Source organism: Heloderma suspectum, chromosome 3, assembly GCF_057233095.1.
Source record: "Heloderma suspectum isolate Gila_16-S chromosome 3, 16-S_ref, whole genome shotgun sequence".
Lineage (NCBI taxonomy): Eukaryota > Metazoa > Chordata > Lepidosauria > Squamata > Helodermatidae > Heloderma > Heloderma suspectum.
The window spans coordinates 265,461,403-265,477,567 of NC_139460.1; the positions used below are offsets into that span (position 1 = coordinate 265,461,403).

A 16,165-nucleotide genomic window follows, 5' to 3' on the forward strand; every position below is an offset into this window, starting at 1 on the left:
CCATTTTCCCAGGTCTGGTGTTTGTTTCCCAGTTCTGGTGTTTGTTTCCCATTTTCCCAGGTCTGGTGTTTGTTTCCCAGTTCTGGTGTTTGTTTCCCATTTTCCCAGTTCTGGTGTTTGTTTCCGATTTTTCCAGTTCTGGTGTTTGTTTCCCATTCTGCCCTCCCCACATAATATAAAGCAGGGGTGTTGAACCTGTTTTAGCCCTCGGGCCAAATCCCACTGTGGAAAACCTCTAGAGGGCTGTATTCCAATGTTGGGTGGGGGTGAAGGCAAAAGGGCCGAGTCCAAAATACCAGCATACTTTAACTTAAAGTTCTTACTGCCAGTAGCGAAGCCTTCAGAGAGGCATTTCAACCTTTTACAATGGGGAAAAAACTGCACAAAAGCCAGGAAACCCTCAAAGGCAACAATGGAGAGGGCCTTCTCCGTGGTGGTTCTCCATTTGTGGAATAATCTCCCTGACAAGGCCCGCGTAGCACCAACATTGTCATCCTTTTGGCGCCAGGTTAAAACTGCCCTCTTCTCTCAGGCAGCATATAAGGAGTCTCTTTATTGTCTCTGGCTGATTGTTTTTGTTTTAGATATAAGTTGTTGTTGTGTGTTATTTGTCCTATGTTATTACCTGAATGGTTTTATATTTTATATAATGTATTTTAATGGTTTTTAATTTTTGTGAACTGCCCAGAGAGCTTCGGCTATGGGGCGGTATAGAAATATAATAAATGAAATGAAATGAATGAAACAATCAGTGATTGGGGGAAACTGGGTGGGGCCAGGGGAAGCGGGAGTGGCTGCCTAGGGAAGCGGGAGGGGCTGCCTGGGGAACCCCAGTGGGCCAGACTGGGACCCTAGATGGCTCAGATTGGGCACCCAGGCCTGAGGTTCTGCACACCTAATGTAAAGTCTACTTGAGTAATTCCAATGGAGTGGCATACAGGGGAATGCTCAGCTTTGATAACAGCCAGAAAAATAAACTAAAAATTATATAGGAAACACTTTTAGGGTTCTCAGTACTGATGTCATTGAGAATATTCTCAACATGATGTCATGGACACAAGCCAATTGTGACACTCATGCAACCTTAGTAACTGAACATCCCAAATTGTAGTAATGTCCTATTGTGGGGAGGGGAGAATTTTATTGCATTTTCCTAGCAATAAAATATTGCTGATTATTTTAGGAGAAAATGCAGTTTCTTCTGCAATGCATGCACTAGCTTAGAGAAAGATATTTGGATCCTGCGATAACTAAAATAGCAATTACTCATTCTTTGCGCAACAAAACAATCTTCTGAAAAGATCCCCAACTTTTCAAGAATTTCACTGTCCAAAGGCTCCAAAGATATCTGGAGGTATTTTGATAATAAAAATTCTAGGTAGTTTCTTAAGCAGAGCAGCTTCATGGTCAGGTGAGCAGTTTATCTGTTATTCTGGATGTCTCTTCAAGACTAGTCCATGAATTCCTGATTGTACTCCATTAACATATTATTTGGGAAAATAGGCACGTTTTTACCATTCACAGGAGATATAGGGAATACTTTTTTCCCTTTTCTTTTTTAGTGAAAGGTGTTGCCCTTCTTCCTATTTAAAATTTTCATTAATTTTCAAAACAGCAATACAATTAAACATCAAATCTATCTATCTATCCATCCCAAAACACAGAGACTAAATCTAACCCCTCCATCTCTTGCCACCCTAACCCAAAGTCCCATTACAGAAGAAGAGGATAAAAGGGAAGGGGAAGAGCGGGGAGGTTAGCAACACGGAATGTGAGGCTAAATCAGGATCATAGTTTAGGTCTGCAGTATAGTTGCCTTGGTATCGTGTTCAAATAACTCCAAAAATGTCTTCAAGATCAGTTTATACTTATCTAGCATTGTTATATGCATGTTTCCACTTATTGCTTTATCCAACATATCCTCAGTCCAATATTCTATTCTTGGGACTTCCTTAGACTTCTAGTGCTGTATAGCATGATGATCAATTTACAGCACAATTCTACACCCAATGGGACTTACTTCTGAGTAGACATGTATAGGATTGCACTGTCAGTCTTTTCCCCAGTAGCAATTAGTATACTGCATAACCATTCATATATTTAAACCTGTTATTATTTTATTATTTTATTTATTACATTTCTATCCTCCCCAATAGCCGAACTTTTCTGGGTTTATTTTCTCAATAAACTTACTGTGAATGAAGCTGCTCCACCTGTCCTGCAATATGAATCATCCGGAACACATTTCCTTGACTTATTTACTTGATGCTGCCACCACTTTCCATGTTCCTAAACTTGGATTGAGAGAATCCCAAAATATGCAGATTGGGGGAAGCAATTCTTAGCAAACTTTTCTAGTCACCACCAGGTAGAGTCCAATCTGTTGCTCCCTTCACCTTCAGTTTAGCCAGGCATGTAGCATGGACATTAGCAATTTGGAATGCAGGTGGGGCAGATCCTTGGGCTGTGCAAAACATCCATCCAACTCCAGGTTCCAATTTAAAACAGGTTTATTGCAGTTTACTTATTTTGGAATGGACCGCCTTTGCAATGCCTTGTCCTTCTATGGATTTCATACTAAGATTGTATCAAAACTAGTTCCTTTCACAATGTAGAACTATATAATGACTGCAGACCCATGTCTTTGAACATGAGACATCACCAAATAGTAGTAAAGCGAGGGGGGGGGGTGCAGCAGGCAGGAAGTAAGCCTTCCTCTGCCTGCCAGTTTTCACCCTGCAAGTCCTTCATCCAGCCACTTTTCTCCAAACTGGGGTCTAGGACTGGAAATAAGCCTGGCTTAAGGATAAGAAAACTGCCATGGGGGAGGGATTGTGCTGGTGAGTGGGTAAAGGGTTCAGCAGCCCTCTCCTGCCTGCTTGTCAGGGTGGAAACTGAGCCCATAGAGCCCCAGAGCAGTTCTGATTCTGAGGAAGAACAGCAATCCGTGGGAGATGAGCTCTCTCATCTCTCACAAGCACAGCAGCTGGCAGAGATTCCTCCTACCAGCATTCCTGGGATAGATAGTAACCCTGGCAGTGAGAGAGCGCTGGAGGGGGGCTTGCTGGATGCTCAGCACAGACGCAGGGAGCGATGACAGATGGAGGGTACCAAAAGGAGGTGCACCGCTCGTTTGGCGCTCAAACAATGGTCGCATCCCGAGGACCCAAGGGAAAGAGGGAGGATCTCTCCATAGCCCATAAGTTCAGAGTCTTCCCGTGGTTCCCCTTCAAATGGGGACCAACTGCCTTACCTGGAGCTTAGGCTACTCTATCTTTCCCCAATGCTGTTCCTTGCTTAGTCGCTAGTGATTAGTATCTGAAAGAGTCATAAAGGAATAAAGCCTTGGAAAGAATCCTCATCACCTGAGTCCTCCCCCCCACCCTCCCATCTGCTATTGCATGTTCACCTCTGCTCCTCCCAGTGGGGTGGGGTGGAGGCCCTAGCTTTAGTGGACTCTGGGGCTAACGACCAGTTTCATGGATGAAACGTTCGCTCACTTCCACAAGATTCCTACCCTGCCTCTTCCTGCCCCCTTGGCAGTGGAGACCATTGATGGGCGTCCTCTTTCCTCAGGCGCGGTGACCCGGATTACAGCTCCGCTCACTCTGTGCGCCCAGTCCCACGTTGAGCAGATTCAGTTTCACTTGGCCAAGGTTCCCCAATACCCAATCGTGCTGGGTGTTTCCTGGCTCTCTAAGCATAATCCTCAGATTTCCTGGGGGCTTCAGCAAGTAGAGTTTGCGTCTCCCTACTGCAGGGAGCATTGCCTCCTGACCGAGGTGCCAGTCCCAGCCCAGGCCTTAACCCTTTCCTCCCCCTCCTTGTCTGCTTCTGGCAGTTCTTCAGCTACCGTGATCCTCCCAGAGAAGTATGCGGCTTTTTGGGATGTTTTCAACAAAAAGGAGGCTGACCAGCTCCCCCCTCACCACCCTTTTGACTGTGCCATTAACCTCATTCCTGGGGTGACCAGCCCCGCCGGCCGGCTGTATTCGATGTCGGAGCCGGAACTTCGAGCTCTGTGGGAGTTTTTGGACACAAACCTCAGACGTGGCTTCATTCACCCCTCCTCCTCCCCCGCCTGTGCCCCTAGTATGTGCGCAAAAAATCGGGAGAACTTTAACGATTTTAGAGCGTTGAATTCGGTTTCGATCCCCGACAAGTACCCCCTCCCCATCATACCGGAGATGCTGGAGTGCCTGGGGCGAGCCAAGATTTTCACAAAGTTGGACCTGCATGGCGCCTACAATCTGATTCACATCTGGGAGGGGGATGAGTGGAAGACCTGTTTCGGCACCCAGTACGGAGCGTATGAATACCTAGTGATGCCGTTTGGTCTCACCTGCACGCCCCCCCCACGTTTTCGCGTTTTATGAATGCCATCTTCCGGGACTATTTGGACACTTTCCTCATTGTGTATCTCGATGATTTACTTATATTTTCTGAGGAGCCCCACGCCCATCAGCACCATGTCTCCGCCGTCCTCCAGCACCTCCGCGAGCACCATCTTTATGCCAAGCTGGAGAAATGTGCGTTTGACCTAACCTCTTTGGACTATCTCGGCTACATTATCTCAGTTGACGGTATCAGGATGGATCCTGCAAAGGTCCAGGCTGTCCTCTCCTGGCAGGCTCCATCCACCAAGAATGACTTGCAATGTTTTCTGGGGTTTGCTAATTTTTACAGAAAGTTCCTGCCCAGCTTTGCTTGGCTGACATCTTCTCTCACGGACCTCCTTAAGGGCAGGAAATCTCCTTTTCATTGGATGGCATTTGCCCAACAGGCTTTCGAGGAACTTAAGAAGCTTTTTAGTTCTGAGCCGATCCTGTTACATCCCAACCAGAGGAAGCCTTTTGTAGTGCAAACTGATGCCTCTGACTTTGCAGTGGGGGCGGTGCTTTTTCAGCCAGATCGGGCGAGCGGCGGGTTGCAACCCTGCGCCTACCACTCCAGGAAGCTGAACATGTCTGAAAGAAATTATACCATCTGTGAGAAGGAACTGTTGGCCATCAAGTCCGCTTTGGAGACCTGGTGTCATCTTCTGGAGGGGGCACAGCACCCAGTCGAAGTTAGAACCAACCATCGCAACCTGGAACATCTTCAGACAGCCCGTGCCTTAAACCAGCGGCACATTAGGTGGTCACTTTTTTTCTCCCGGTTCCACCTTAAGATTTGCCATGTGAAGGCCTCCGACAACCTACAAGCAGATGCTCTTTCTCGTAAGCCAGACCTCCAGCCAGGGGGTGAGGGAAATCCCCCCCCTCTGATTCTTCCCCCCCCAGAGCCTGGCGGCCGCTGCGGTGCCTCACTCTTGGGAGGAGCTTATTCACTCTGAACAGGCTTAGGATGCTTTTGTCCGCACAAAAGTGGAGGAATGGGGGCTAGCCTCTGCCCCCCCCACTCTACCCCCTTCTTTTTGTGAGGTGGCCTGCTTTACCATTCCGGCCGGGTCTATGTGCCTTCTAGACCCCTCCGTGAGAAGGTCCTCCATCAGTGCCACGACCCCCACACCGCTGGGCATTTTGGACGGAGTGACGCAGGATTTTTGGTGGCCTCGTGTGTGTCGGGACGTCAAGACCTATGTCGCCTCCTGCCCAACCTGCCAGCGGGCGAAGGCCCCCTCAGGCAAGCCCACAGGCTTGCTTCACCCCCTGCCTACCCCCTCAGGACCTTGGAAACTGCTCTCCCTTGACTTCATCACTGACTTGCCTCGCTCACACGGTAAGACCACTATTCTGGTGGTGGTGGATTTGTTTTCTAAGATGGCTCATTTCATCCCCTGCTCTGGGTTGCCCACAGCCAGGGAGACGGCAGAGCTGTTCTTGGCACATGTTTTCCGCCTCCACGGATGGCCCGAGGGACTCATTTCGGATAGGGGGCCCAATTCACTACCCATTTCTGGAAGGAGCTACTTGCGTTGCTCCATGTGATGCTCCGTCTTTCCTCCGCCCACCATCCACAGACGGACGGTCAGACCGAGCGCACCAATGCGACTCTGGAGCAATATTTGCGCTGTTATGTCAATTACCAGCAAGATGACTGGTTTTCCTTGCTGCCTCTCGCAGAATTTGCTTATAACAATGCCTGCCATGCTTCCACCCACCAAACTCCATTTTTTGCCAATTTTGGTTACCACCCCAAGGCTTTCCCGTCCACCCTAGCTCCCTCTTCGGTGCCAGCGGCCCATGAGTTTTTAGAGGAGTTGTGAGCAGTACACCTTACGGGATTCCCTCGAGCAAGCCAAGACAGCCTACAAGGCCTCTGCGGACCGGTGACGCCAGCCGGGTCCATCTCTGCAACTGGGGGACTGGGTTTGGTTGTCTACCCAATACCTCCCCTCTCACTCGCCTGCAAAGAAGCTTGCACCTCGCCACACGGGGCCTTTCCAGATTATGGCCCAGATTAACCCTGTTGCTTTTCGCCTGGCTCTCCCCGCCTCCATGAAGATCCATCCTGTTTTTTATCGGTCCTTGCTGTCCCCCCGGTTTCTGGCGACCCTCATCGCTCGGCCGGCTCCTCCCCGCCACCAGTGCTGGTGGAGGGGGAGGAGGAGTTTGAGGTCGCAGAGGTTCTGGACTCCCGCCTTTCTCACGGCTGCCTGCAATATCTGGTGGACTGGAAGGGGTACAGGCCAGATGAGCGATCCTGGGAACCTGCAGAAAATGTGCATGCTCCATTGCTGCTGAGGCACTTCCACCAGCTGTACCCCCACAAACCCAGGGCCCCAGGGGAGGAGCACGAGGGGGGGCCTCATGGGAGCGGGGATGATGTCAGGGTGGAAACTGAGCCCATAGAGCCCCAGAGCAGTTCTGATTCTGAGGAAGAACAGCAATCCGTGGGAGAGGAGCTTGCTCATCTCTCACAAGCACAGCAGCTGGCAGAGATTCCTCCTGCCAGCATTCCTGGGATAGATAGTGACCCTGGCAGTGAGAGAGCGCTGGAGGGGGGCTTGCTGGATGCTCAGCACAGATGCAGGGAGCGGCAACAGATGGAGGGCGCGGAAAGGAGGCATTCCGCTCGTTTGGTGCTCAAACAACGGTCGCGTCCCGAGGACCCAAGGGAAAGAGGATCTCTCCATAGCCCGTAGGTTCAGAGTCTTCCTGTGGTTCCCCTTCAAACAGGGACCAACTGCCTTACCTGCAGCTTAGGCTACTCTGCCATCTTTCCCCAGTGCTGTTCCTTGCTTAGTTGCTAGTGATTAGTATCTGAAAGAGTCATAAAGTAATAAAGGAATAAACCCTTGGGAAGAATCCTCGTCTGAGTCCTGAGTTGGCTATTGGAGGGGACTGCAAGAGGCAGCTAGGGCGCTCCTGACACTGCTGTTCCACACTGTTTTAGTGCTGTTAGGCTTCAACCTACATTCAAAGACAAAAGTCTTCCAGCATCCTGTACAGTTCTACCCTCAGAAGTCTAATATTTCTAAGTTTTTTCTTTAAAGTTTGATAATCATACTCCCCTTAGGTGTGTGCTGTTGTTCTTCTAACAGCAATCACCCCCACTTTTGAAAGCTGTTACTCTATTAGTGAATCATCTGTTCAATTTGAGCAGTTTTCGCTTCCTAGGTGGGAAGCAAAATCCTCTCCTCTGAAATCACATAATTCATTTTAGTTCTCTATTTAGGCTTTTTTATGTAGCACCATCCATGCCAATGCAATTCACCTAATCAATCATGCAACAGTGCATTGTTTACTACAAGGCCATTTGTGTGCTGCCAAATCCTACTGCCACTCTTAACATGATGAAAGCTACTACAAGTTGACTGATAGCATGGTGACTCATCCTGTGAATGCTCCAGCGGGTGTCATCAAGCTAATGGAAACTATTCCTTAAACTGTAAATTGAATCAGGAGATGGTAAGCTGTGATCTCAATACAGAGGAACATTCACAAGGCCAGTCAGCCCACCAAAAAAAAATTCACAGTGGCTTCAACAAATCCCTAATTCAACAAAATGGTTGTGCGAATCAACCCTGAGTCTCTTACAAGCCATACTTTTCTTTGTCTGTGGCTTCCTAAAATCCTGTGAAATCAATGCTAAGGTTAATTACTGCTCTGAAACTCCACAGCCTGGTTTAATGAAAAATAGTCACTATTCACAAGGCATTAATAAGACATAGGCTCAGTTCAGACCTTAGTTAAAGAAGGTGATATCACCCTATTACTTGGTGTGATATCTGAAGTGACAAGCCCTTCTTTGTGATCAGACAGCAAACCAGAATCAGAAACCCTGGTTTGAAGTGGGTTTGAAAACCATGGTTTATGCTAACTATGGTTTAGCATGATGTAGTTGATAAATCATAGTTACAGGTATCACTGTGTTTCCAGAGGTAGCTACACCACAGAGACAGAAGTGGGCTTATAAAGCTGAGTGTTGAAATGACAGAATACAAAAGCAGGCAAGCAGCTCTATTCCATTATTTACCAGGGTGTCATCTATATGGGAGGTTTTCTCCGATGCAGCTGTGGCATAAAGTTGTCAGGGACACATGACGTCGTGGCCACTCTGCAGCCACCCCGGAGTTTACCTGTGGGGAAGGCGCATTTTTGCAAAGTACTTTTACTCTGTTGTTCTTTTTTAATTCAGCTCTCTTGGGGTTCAGCTGCTGCGTGCCCATCCCTCCGCTTTAAATTGGATATGATTGGGGCATTCCTAGGGGTGTGCCTTTCACCTGACCATGCCCTTGGTAACCTAGGTAACTATAGTAACTCACCTGCCTTTGCAACATATCAAAGCCCTAGAGCACTCTTTGAAGCCTTCAGAATCACCATGCACTTCCATTTTGCCAGTGGGGGTAATTAGGCTCTGTGAGTATTTATTTATTTATTTATTTATTGCATTTATATCCTGCCTTTTTTCCTCCAAGGAACTCAAGGCAGTGTACATGATCCTCCTCCTTCCTCCATTTTATCCTCACAACAACAACCCTGTGAGGTGGGTTGGGCTGAGAGTCTGTGACTGGCCCAAAGTCACCTTCCATGGCCGAGTGGGGACTAGAACCCGGATCTCCCGACTCCCAGTCCAGCACTCTAGCCACTACGCCACACTGGCTGATGTTTACTTTACTTAGCTTCTGTGCTGTTGTGTTAAATTGCTTCCCCGGTGTTATGTGACATCATGTCTCTGATGTTGTGTGAAGTCACTTCTCTGATGTCTCATAACTTCGCTTCTCTGTGATGCTTGCAGTAAGGTCTTAAGCCCTTATGTGAACAAGGGCTTTACTGCTGTAGCAATCTAGCACAGTCTCAGGAATGGTTGCTGAGACGCCTGTCATTGCAAGCAGGGAGAAGTGCCCAGGGGAAGGAGAAAGGGGGGGTTGGAAGCTATAGCTCTGCCACAGTTTTGCTGGAATGGGCAAAATGGGGGGGGGATGCTTGCAGGGGGAGCCTTCACATGCTGCACTTGAGAACTGGGGATTTTGGCTTCTTCAGGCAGAAGTGCACACATTGGGGAAAATGGGGTGGGAGCAATAACTCCATGACAGTTTGCTGGAATGGGGCAAAACTGGGGTAGTGGGCTGCTCTCATAGAGAGCCTTCAGATGCTGAACTGGATAAATGGGTTATTTCTAGCTATCAGAATTGTGAATTAGTTACTCTCCATTCATAATAATGTAGCAGAGGGGAGCCTGGACATGGGCCAGGAAACAAGCCTCTGTCATTGGTTAAGCAGCCTTTGCCCAGTCGATGATGTTCGGTTCTCCTCCCCCCACCCAACCCTTTCAAAATCCTTTGGCCCTTTCAAGCACTGTGTGACCCGTAAAAACCAGATTTTAAAGGTACGGTACACTCAGCTTTTCTTGCTTCATGTGTCCCTGATGGACCAAAGCTGATTCCATGGAAATCCAGATAAATGCAGTTCTCATTCAGTTATCATGAAGATTCCCCCGCCCCCCGGCAAGTTGTATGTTTTGAAGATCAAACCATGGTTTTAATTTTAGACTATAGTTAGCTAAAACCACTGTTTGGTGTGATGTCTGAAATGAGGCATATTAATATACAAGGCATGAAAAAAACAACCTCTGCAGAAAATAAAAGAAGGGCAAAGTTAAAAACAGGACCAGTGTTAAATATAGGTAGAATAATGTTTTTAGGATATGTTAAGTCTGAATAATTTATTGTCTTAGATGTATAATTGATGTAAAATTGATTGGTGGATTGTATCTTGAGATTTTATTTTTCTTAATGTTTTATATATTTACTGGAAGTTGTTATATTTAATTCTTTAGTAAAGATCATTTAAAGAAAGGAAGCGCAAAGTTGCAGCAAGAAGTGTGGGTGGTTCTTGTTAATAAGTTAATGTGTAATTGCTTCTTATTGGTATCAGAAGCTCTTACAAGGCACTAGGCAAGGGAGCAGGTCATGTGGCTAGTCAAAGATCCAAGTATTTATGCATTGGAGAATGTAAGTGGAAAATGAGGGTTAAAACAGAAACTAAAGAGTCCCATTGGTCCAGATCCAATTTCTGCTAGGAGACCGGAATGGGAGTCAGGAGAACTAACCTGACTCTTCCTATCTTGTAAAGTAACATACAGTAAAGGCTGGATTGATTTGATCTGACTTTTTCTATCAAATCACCAACAGATTTTCCTGAAAGTAATAAACCCCTACAAACCTTTACTAAATCTAGATAATTCAGTTAAGTAAAAAATGTGATAATGGCCCAAAATGAATAATGTGTTACATTTCTTATCCTTGATATTGAGCCTTGACAGCTGCTGCTACTGATAATGATTATGGCTTGCTAGAGAAATTGTTGTTGTTGTTACGTTTCTCTGCCCACCTAACTCCTCAAAGTGGCACTTCAGACAAGACAAAGGCTCTTTGGTCAGTAGACAAGCCAATCTGGGATTGGAGGGTACAGCCTGTTCTGGGTGGGGTTGCAGTCCCACTGAAGTACCAGGTTCGCAGCTTGGGGGTGCTCTTGGATCTACCATTACTCCTGGAGGGCGTAGGGGTGTACGAAACCTCCCTTACCTGGCTCTGCCGGGTTCCGCTGGGGGGGGGAGGCGTTCCGTCCCTCCCCCCGAAATCCTCGCCGGGGGGGAAGCGCTCTGCCACCCCCCGGATTCCTGGCCGGCCGGCTCCGCGGGGATTCCGCGGAGCCACTGGCCGGCTCCGCCAGCAGCTGGACATCCGGCCACTGGCTAGCAGGGACGCAAATGGCGGCTGCCATAGCCACCGCCATTTGCATCCCTGTATTCAGCCGTGATAGGCTATGTAAAGACTTACGTAGCCTATCACGTCTGGATTTAAAAAAAAAAAAAATGTATGCAAATAGCGGCAGCTACGGAATGGCGTAAATGGCGGTGGCTATTGCGTTCCTTATTTTTGGCCGTCTTAGTCTACGTAAATATTTACATAGACTAAGACGGCGAAAATAAGGGGGAACGCCGTCCGTTCGGAACATCTGCCCCAGGTCTCGTCCCGGGGGGGATCCGCGGGGGGGTGGCAGGCCGTTCCGCCATGGAGTTCGGGGGGCCGAATGCACTGGCATTTGGCCTCACCGAGATCCGTGGCGGAATTCTCTGACATCCCTAGGAGGGCGCCAGGGGCCAGGACTGCCTTTGGCCAGCTTTGGCATAGTCATTATCCATACATCTACCCCACAGTATTTGGAAACATCTGCTGCTGCATACTCTTCTTCTAGAGAAGCCCTGAAATGGTAGATACTGGGTTAGACCTGGGTTGGAAAGATCTGACTGTGTTCAGAGACCCACACTAGCCATGAAGCTCAGTGTATGATCAACATGAATTATTATCTCTCAGCCCAATCTACCATCCAAGGTTATTGGTGAAAAAATGAGATTGCCTCATGTACACTGCCCTTGGCTTTCTGCAGAAAGGGCAAAATATGTATGATAAACAAATGAAAGTTGAGAAATGAGGAATCTCCCCCCCCCCCAATTTCCAGCTGGCTGTTCAAATTTTTTCTAGCAATTTCTCACCAATTTCTATATAGCTCCTTTTCTGTTTGTATGAAGATGTACAATATAAATGAAAGAGGAAAATCATGTCTTCAAGGACCTTAGAAAAGGCTTAAAGACGTCTGGTGCTTCCAGACAAGGCATTTAATGTGCAATCACCCTGCCTCATTCATGAAGTTTTACGGGGGGTCCAGAGGACATCGTCACATACTTGTAAGCCTCCTGTGTTTCCCCACCACCACTTCTTCTATCTTTTTTCTTAACATGGTAAATCCATTAAGAAGACAAAAGCTACACAATATCTCAGACAGGTAGTGCTAGGACCCCTCCATCTGGAAGCACCCTTCCATTAAAAAAATAATTCTAGCAAACTGGAATTTGGAGTTTAGCTTTCCATTGCAAGGCAGTTTGTGGGAGAAAGATGATAATGGAGAAATCGTGCCCAACTATATTTTGAAAGCATGATGACACTAATTTCAATTGATGTTTCGGACAGTTTTATAACTTTTAAAGCAGGGGATAGGAAACCTCAGGCCCAGGATCTCAATCTGGCCCTCCTGGGGTTTCCCAGATGGCTACCCCTCCTTCCCTGGCACCACCCACTTTCCCCCAACCACCAATCATTTGGTTGTTTCCTGGCTTTTGTGCATCTTTTCACCATTCTAAAATGTTGAAATGCCTCTCCTAAGGCTTAGTTACTGGAGGTAAGAGCTTGAAGCTATAATATGCTGGTTTTAAAAAAACAAAATCTCTGCCCCCTTTGCCTTTGACCATGCCCACTACTGGAATGTGGCCTCTGACAGCTTCTCCAGAATTGAATTTGGCCCTCAAGCTGAAAGGTTCCCTGCTCCGATTTCAAAGGTATCAGTCTGAAGTGACACCTGTGCCACTGAAAAAGTAGCAAATTCTGCATTGTTATAAACATTTTACTCTTGGTGTAACCCCCCCCCCCCCCGCTCCCTCCTATCCTTTGTTTTTAATTCTAAAGCAGAAAGATCTGATGGAGGTGATAAAGGTTCCTCACTGGCTGCTTCTGTGTTATTAAACAATCAGATCTGTTGCCATGGAGACAGAAGAACAGGAAGAGGTGGAAAGACACCCTGGGAAATCAGCCAATGGTCTCAGGAAGGATAGTTCTCCACAGGCAATATCATGCCTGGACTTGATCTGTGATGATGAGTCTGAAGCTTCTGAACACATGACTGAGAAGGAACCACAGACACACTACATTCCTATTAGAAGAAATTCCAGATACTATCGCTCCTTTAGACATCGGAACAGAGGAAAAGCGAGGAGTAGTAAAGAAGTTCAAACTGAAGACGTTGAAGGTAAGTGGCTAAGTAGTTTCTCTTTCTTCTTTGTCCACTGAGATTGAGAGTTATGGGTACTAGCAAGACAAGACTGTTACAGTAACAAGAGCAACTATACTTTGGACTCTTGAATCTGGGTGTCTGCCTTCACACATCTGCTGTTTTTCAAGTTGCGGCAAGTCTAAAATAGAGGAGTAAAAAGTCCTCAAAAGAGAAAGTCAAATAAGGTGAGATTTGATGCCATTTCACTTACAATGAAGCACTGTTTAGTTGGCAAGACCTGCAGAAAAGGGATGAAGAGCAAGAACAAGTACAGTATTTGATACAAATGAGTCTGCTGGAGCAAGTGACACATTAACAGGACAATCCTAGGCATGCTTACTCAGAAGTAATTCCCTTAAAATGCAATGGGACTTCCTCTCTAGTAAGTATGTGTAGGATTGCAGCCTCAAGAGGCAAACCCAACAGGACTATTGCTGTCTAAATATTCTGAATGATAGAAACACAAGCCAGTGAGGATTTCTGTTCTACCACAGCAAAGGAGTTATTAATTGTACTTAGCATGTATATAGCACATTTTCAGCCGTTCAAAATGCATCACATACATTATCTCAATAATTGTGCTGCTCCTGGCAAGAAAATTACTATGATGCCAGTTAAGGTCCATTTATTCCTCCCTCAGCAAAGACATGGGTTTGTCCTGAGAAATGGTTGTACTTTTATTTTTTTTTCCTTCTGGGCATACGCTTTTCTTGCTTTCCTAATACATTGCCCCATACAAGTATGTGTATGTATCTCACAAAAGACTGGGTCCATATACACAAGGTAGGTCTCTTTTCCCCCCAAGGTTATAAGCAGGCAGCACAAGACTAAAATTGCTACTTAGTATTCTGCTCCAGTCATTAGTGTAGCTTATGGCCAAAATGAGCTCTTCTGTATGCCAAGGCAGACGTCTTCTCCGTCGTGTCAATGCAGTATGCAGCCAGGCTAACCTACAGCTTTTCTCATTGAATCACCTGAACTCAAGGGAGGTACTGCACCAAGGCTGGTGCAGATGAAGAGAATCTGACCTGTATACAGCATAGAATCGCAACTATAAAGACAAACATCACTGCTTGTTTGGGCCCTAGCAGAAGAATCCATCGGAAGAAAGCCTGTTCTCCTGCAGGCTAAAACTGGAATATGTGTAGTTCTGCTGTCCTACATACTCTGTTTTTTCATTGCTGAAGCAACACTTGCTCATCTAAAGAGATGGAAGAAGAATCCATTACTTCTCCAGAACATAACATGACTTTATTAAGAGGCAGTAAATCTCTCTTCTGCCTGAGCTAATATTTATTCAGACAGCTAGGAAAGAATAAGCTTCAGCCTTCATACCTCAGTGGATACTGCATGACCCTGTAAAGCCTAAATCTTCTGCAAACAGGGAATCTCTTCTTGCAGCATTGGCTAAAGTGTGTGGACAATAAAGATGGGTGAGCTCTTTTATCTTATCATTTGAGAGACTGCTGTAATATTGTTTGTTTACAAAACTGAGCCAAGCTGGTCTTACTCTGTTTATGTAGAGCTGGCACTTTACATCTGAGCACCTTGGACAAGAACTCTGTGTTCCCCTTCCTCCCCCCTCATTTTGGGGTGGTAGGGAGGGAAAGCATGTTGCCTTGCTGGATGGGTTGATCCAGAATCTTATAAAGATGCCAGGCAATTTCCCTTCCATCCCACCCTCCAGAATAGCCAGTCTGGAGGTTAAAGGATAGCAGGAACAGCATGGTTAACCAGCGACTGGCTGTATTGTGTCCTAGTATCAAAGTCAAGAGTCTTATACATACAATGGCAGGCTGGCTCTGGATTTGCACTGCTGTTGGTAGAAGAATGGTGAAAGGCAAACAGACCCCTCCCACACGCACACACCCATTACCGACAAGAATGAAATGTATGTGGTAGAAGGAGCAGGGAGTACAATAAATTAAAATTGTGTGTTCGCTAAACCGAATATATAGTTGTGTATCATATAAATGGCTGGGGAAAGTCATGTTGGTTATCACTAATTCCATCACAAAAAATATCCAATTGGTTCTCATTTATTTATTTTATTTTATTTATTAAATTTATTAATCGCCCATCTGACTGGTCACCCAGCCACTCTGGGCGATGTACAACCCACCATAAAACAATTTAAAACAATAAAATTTTACCATAAATTTTTTTTTTTTTGAATACCCTAACCCACCCCAAATGCCTGCCTGAACAACCACGTTTTTAATGCACGACGGAAGCTCATTAAAGAGGGGGCATGACGGAGTTCCCTAGGGAGGGAGTTCCACAGAGTGGGGGCCACCACAGAGAAGGTGGTGACTCTCATGACTCTCATGCAACCCGGTTAAGTGCAGCAATCATAATAGCAATGAATGTGTTCGCCAGGGAAATACTGCAATTTTCTAGACACAAAATCTTGCACTTTGCATGCAAAACACAGTATTCATCCTACATAAGTTTATCTATTGGAGAGAACATGAAGACTGTGCAACAAATGATAACCAAAAGCCCTTAAAATTTAAAGTGCCACAATACATCACTTTCATTCCCATCCTTCCAAATTCTAGCACAGAGCCATGAATCAGATTAGATCACATCTAATTCCTTGTGGGAACTATTCTGGCCCATTTTAATGGAAAGGAACAAACTTTATATGATATCACCAGTGCAATCCTATACACATCTACTCGGAAATATGTTGCATGGTAAGTCTTTCTTGGGAAAAGAAGAAGCCTAAGAATAGCATACAAAGAGCTGCAATTCCTTCTGTGTCCTTAGAGTTTTATGTTCCAGCAAACTAAGGGTTGAATTTTTCATAGAGTAACAGCCACATCCTTCCCTATATATTTTGTTCTCATTAACATTTTGGAAAATCCATGTGTGAAGGGATGCAACTA

General features: G+C 46.1%; 1 protein-coding gene across 1 annotated transcript in view; it reads left to right on the forward strand.

Moving 5' to 3' along the window:
* NGEF (neuronal guanine nucleotide exchange factor) overlaps nucleotides 1-16,165 on the forward strand; it is a 90,362-nt gene that overhangs the window by 14,234 nt on the left and 59,963 nt on the right. Inside the window, exon 2 of the mRNA XM_084846790.1 lies at nucleotides 12,976-13,250. Coding sequence (XP_084702916.1) covers nucleotides 12,976-13,250 — 275 coding nt within the window. The remainder of the gene's footprint in view (nucleotides 1-12,975; nucleotides 13,251-16,165) is intronic.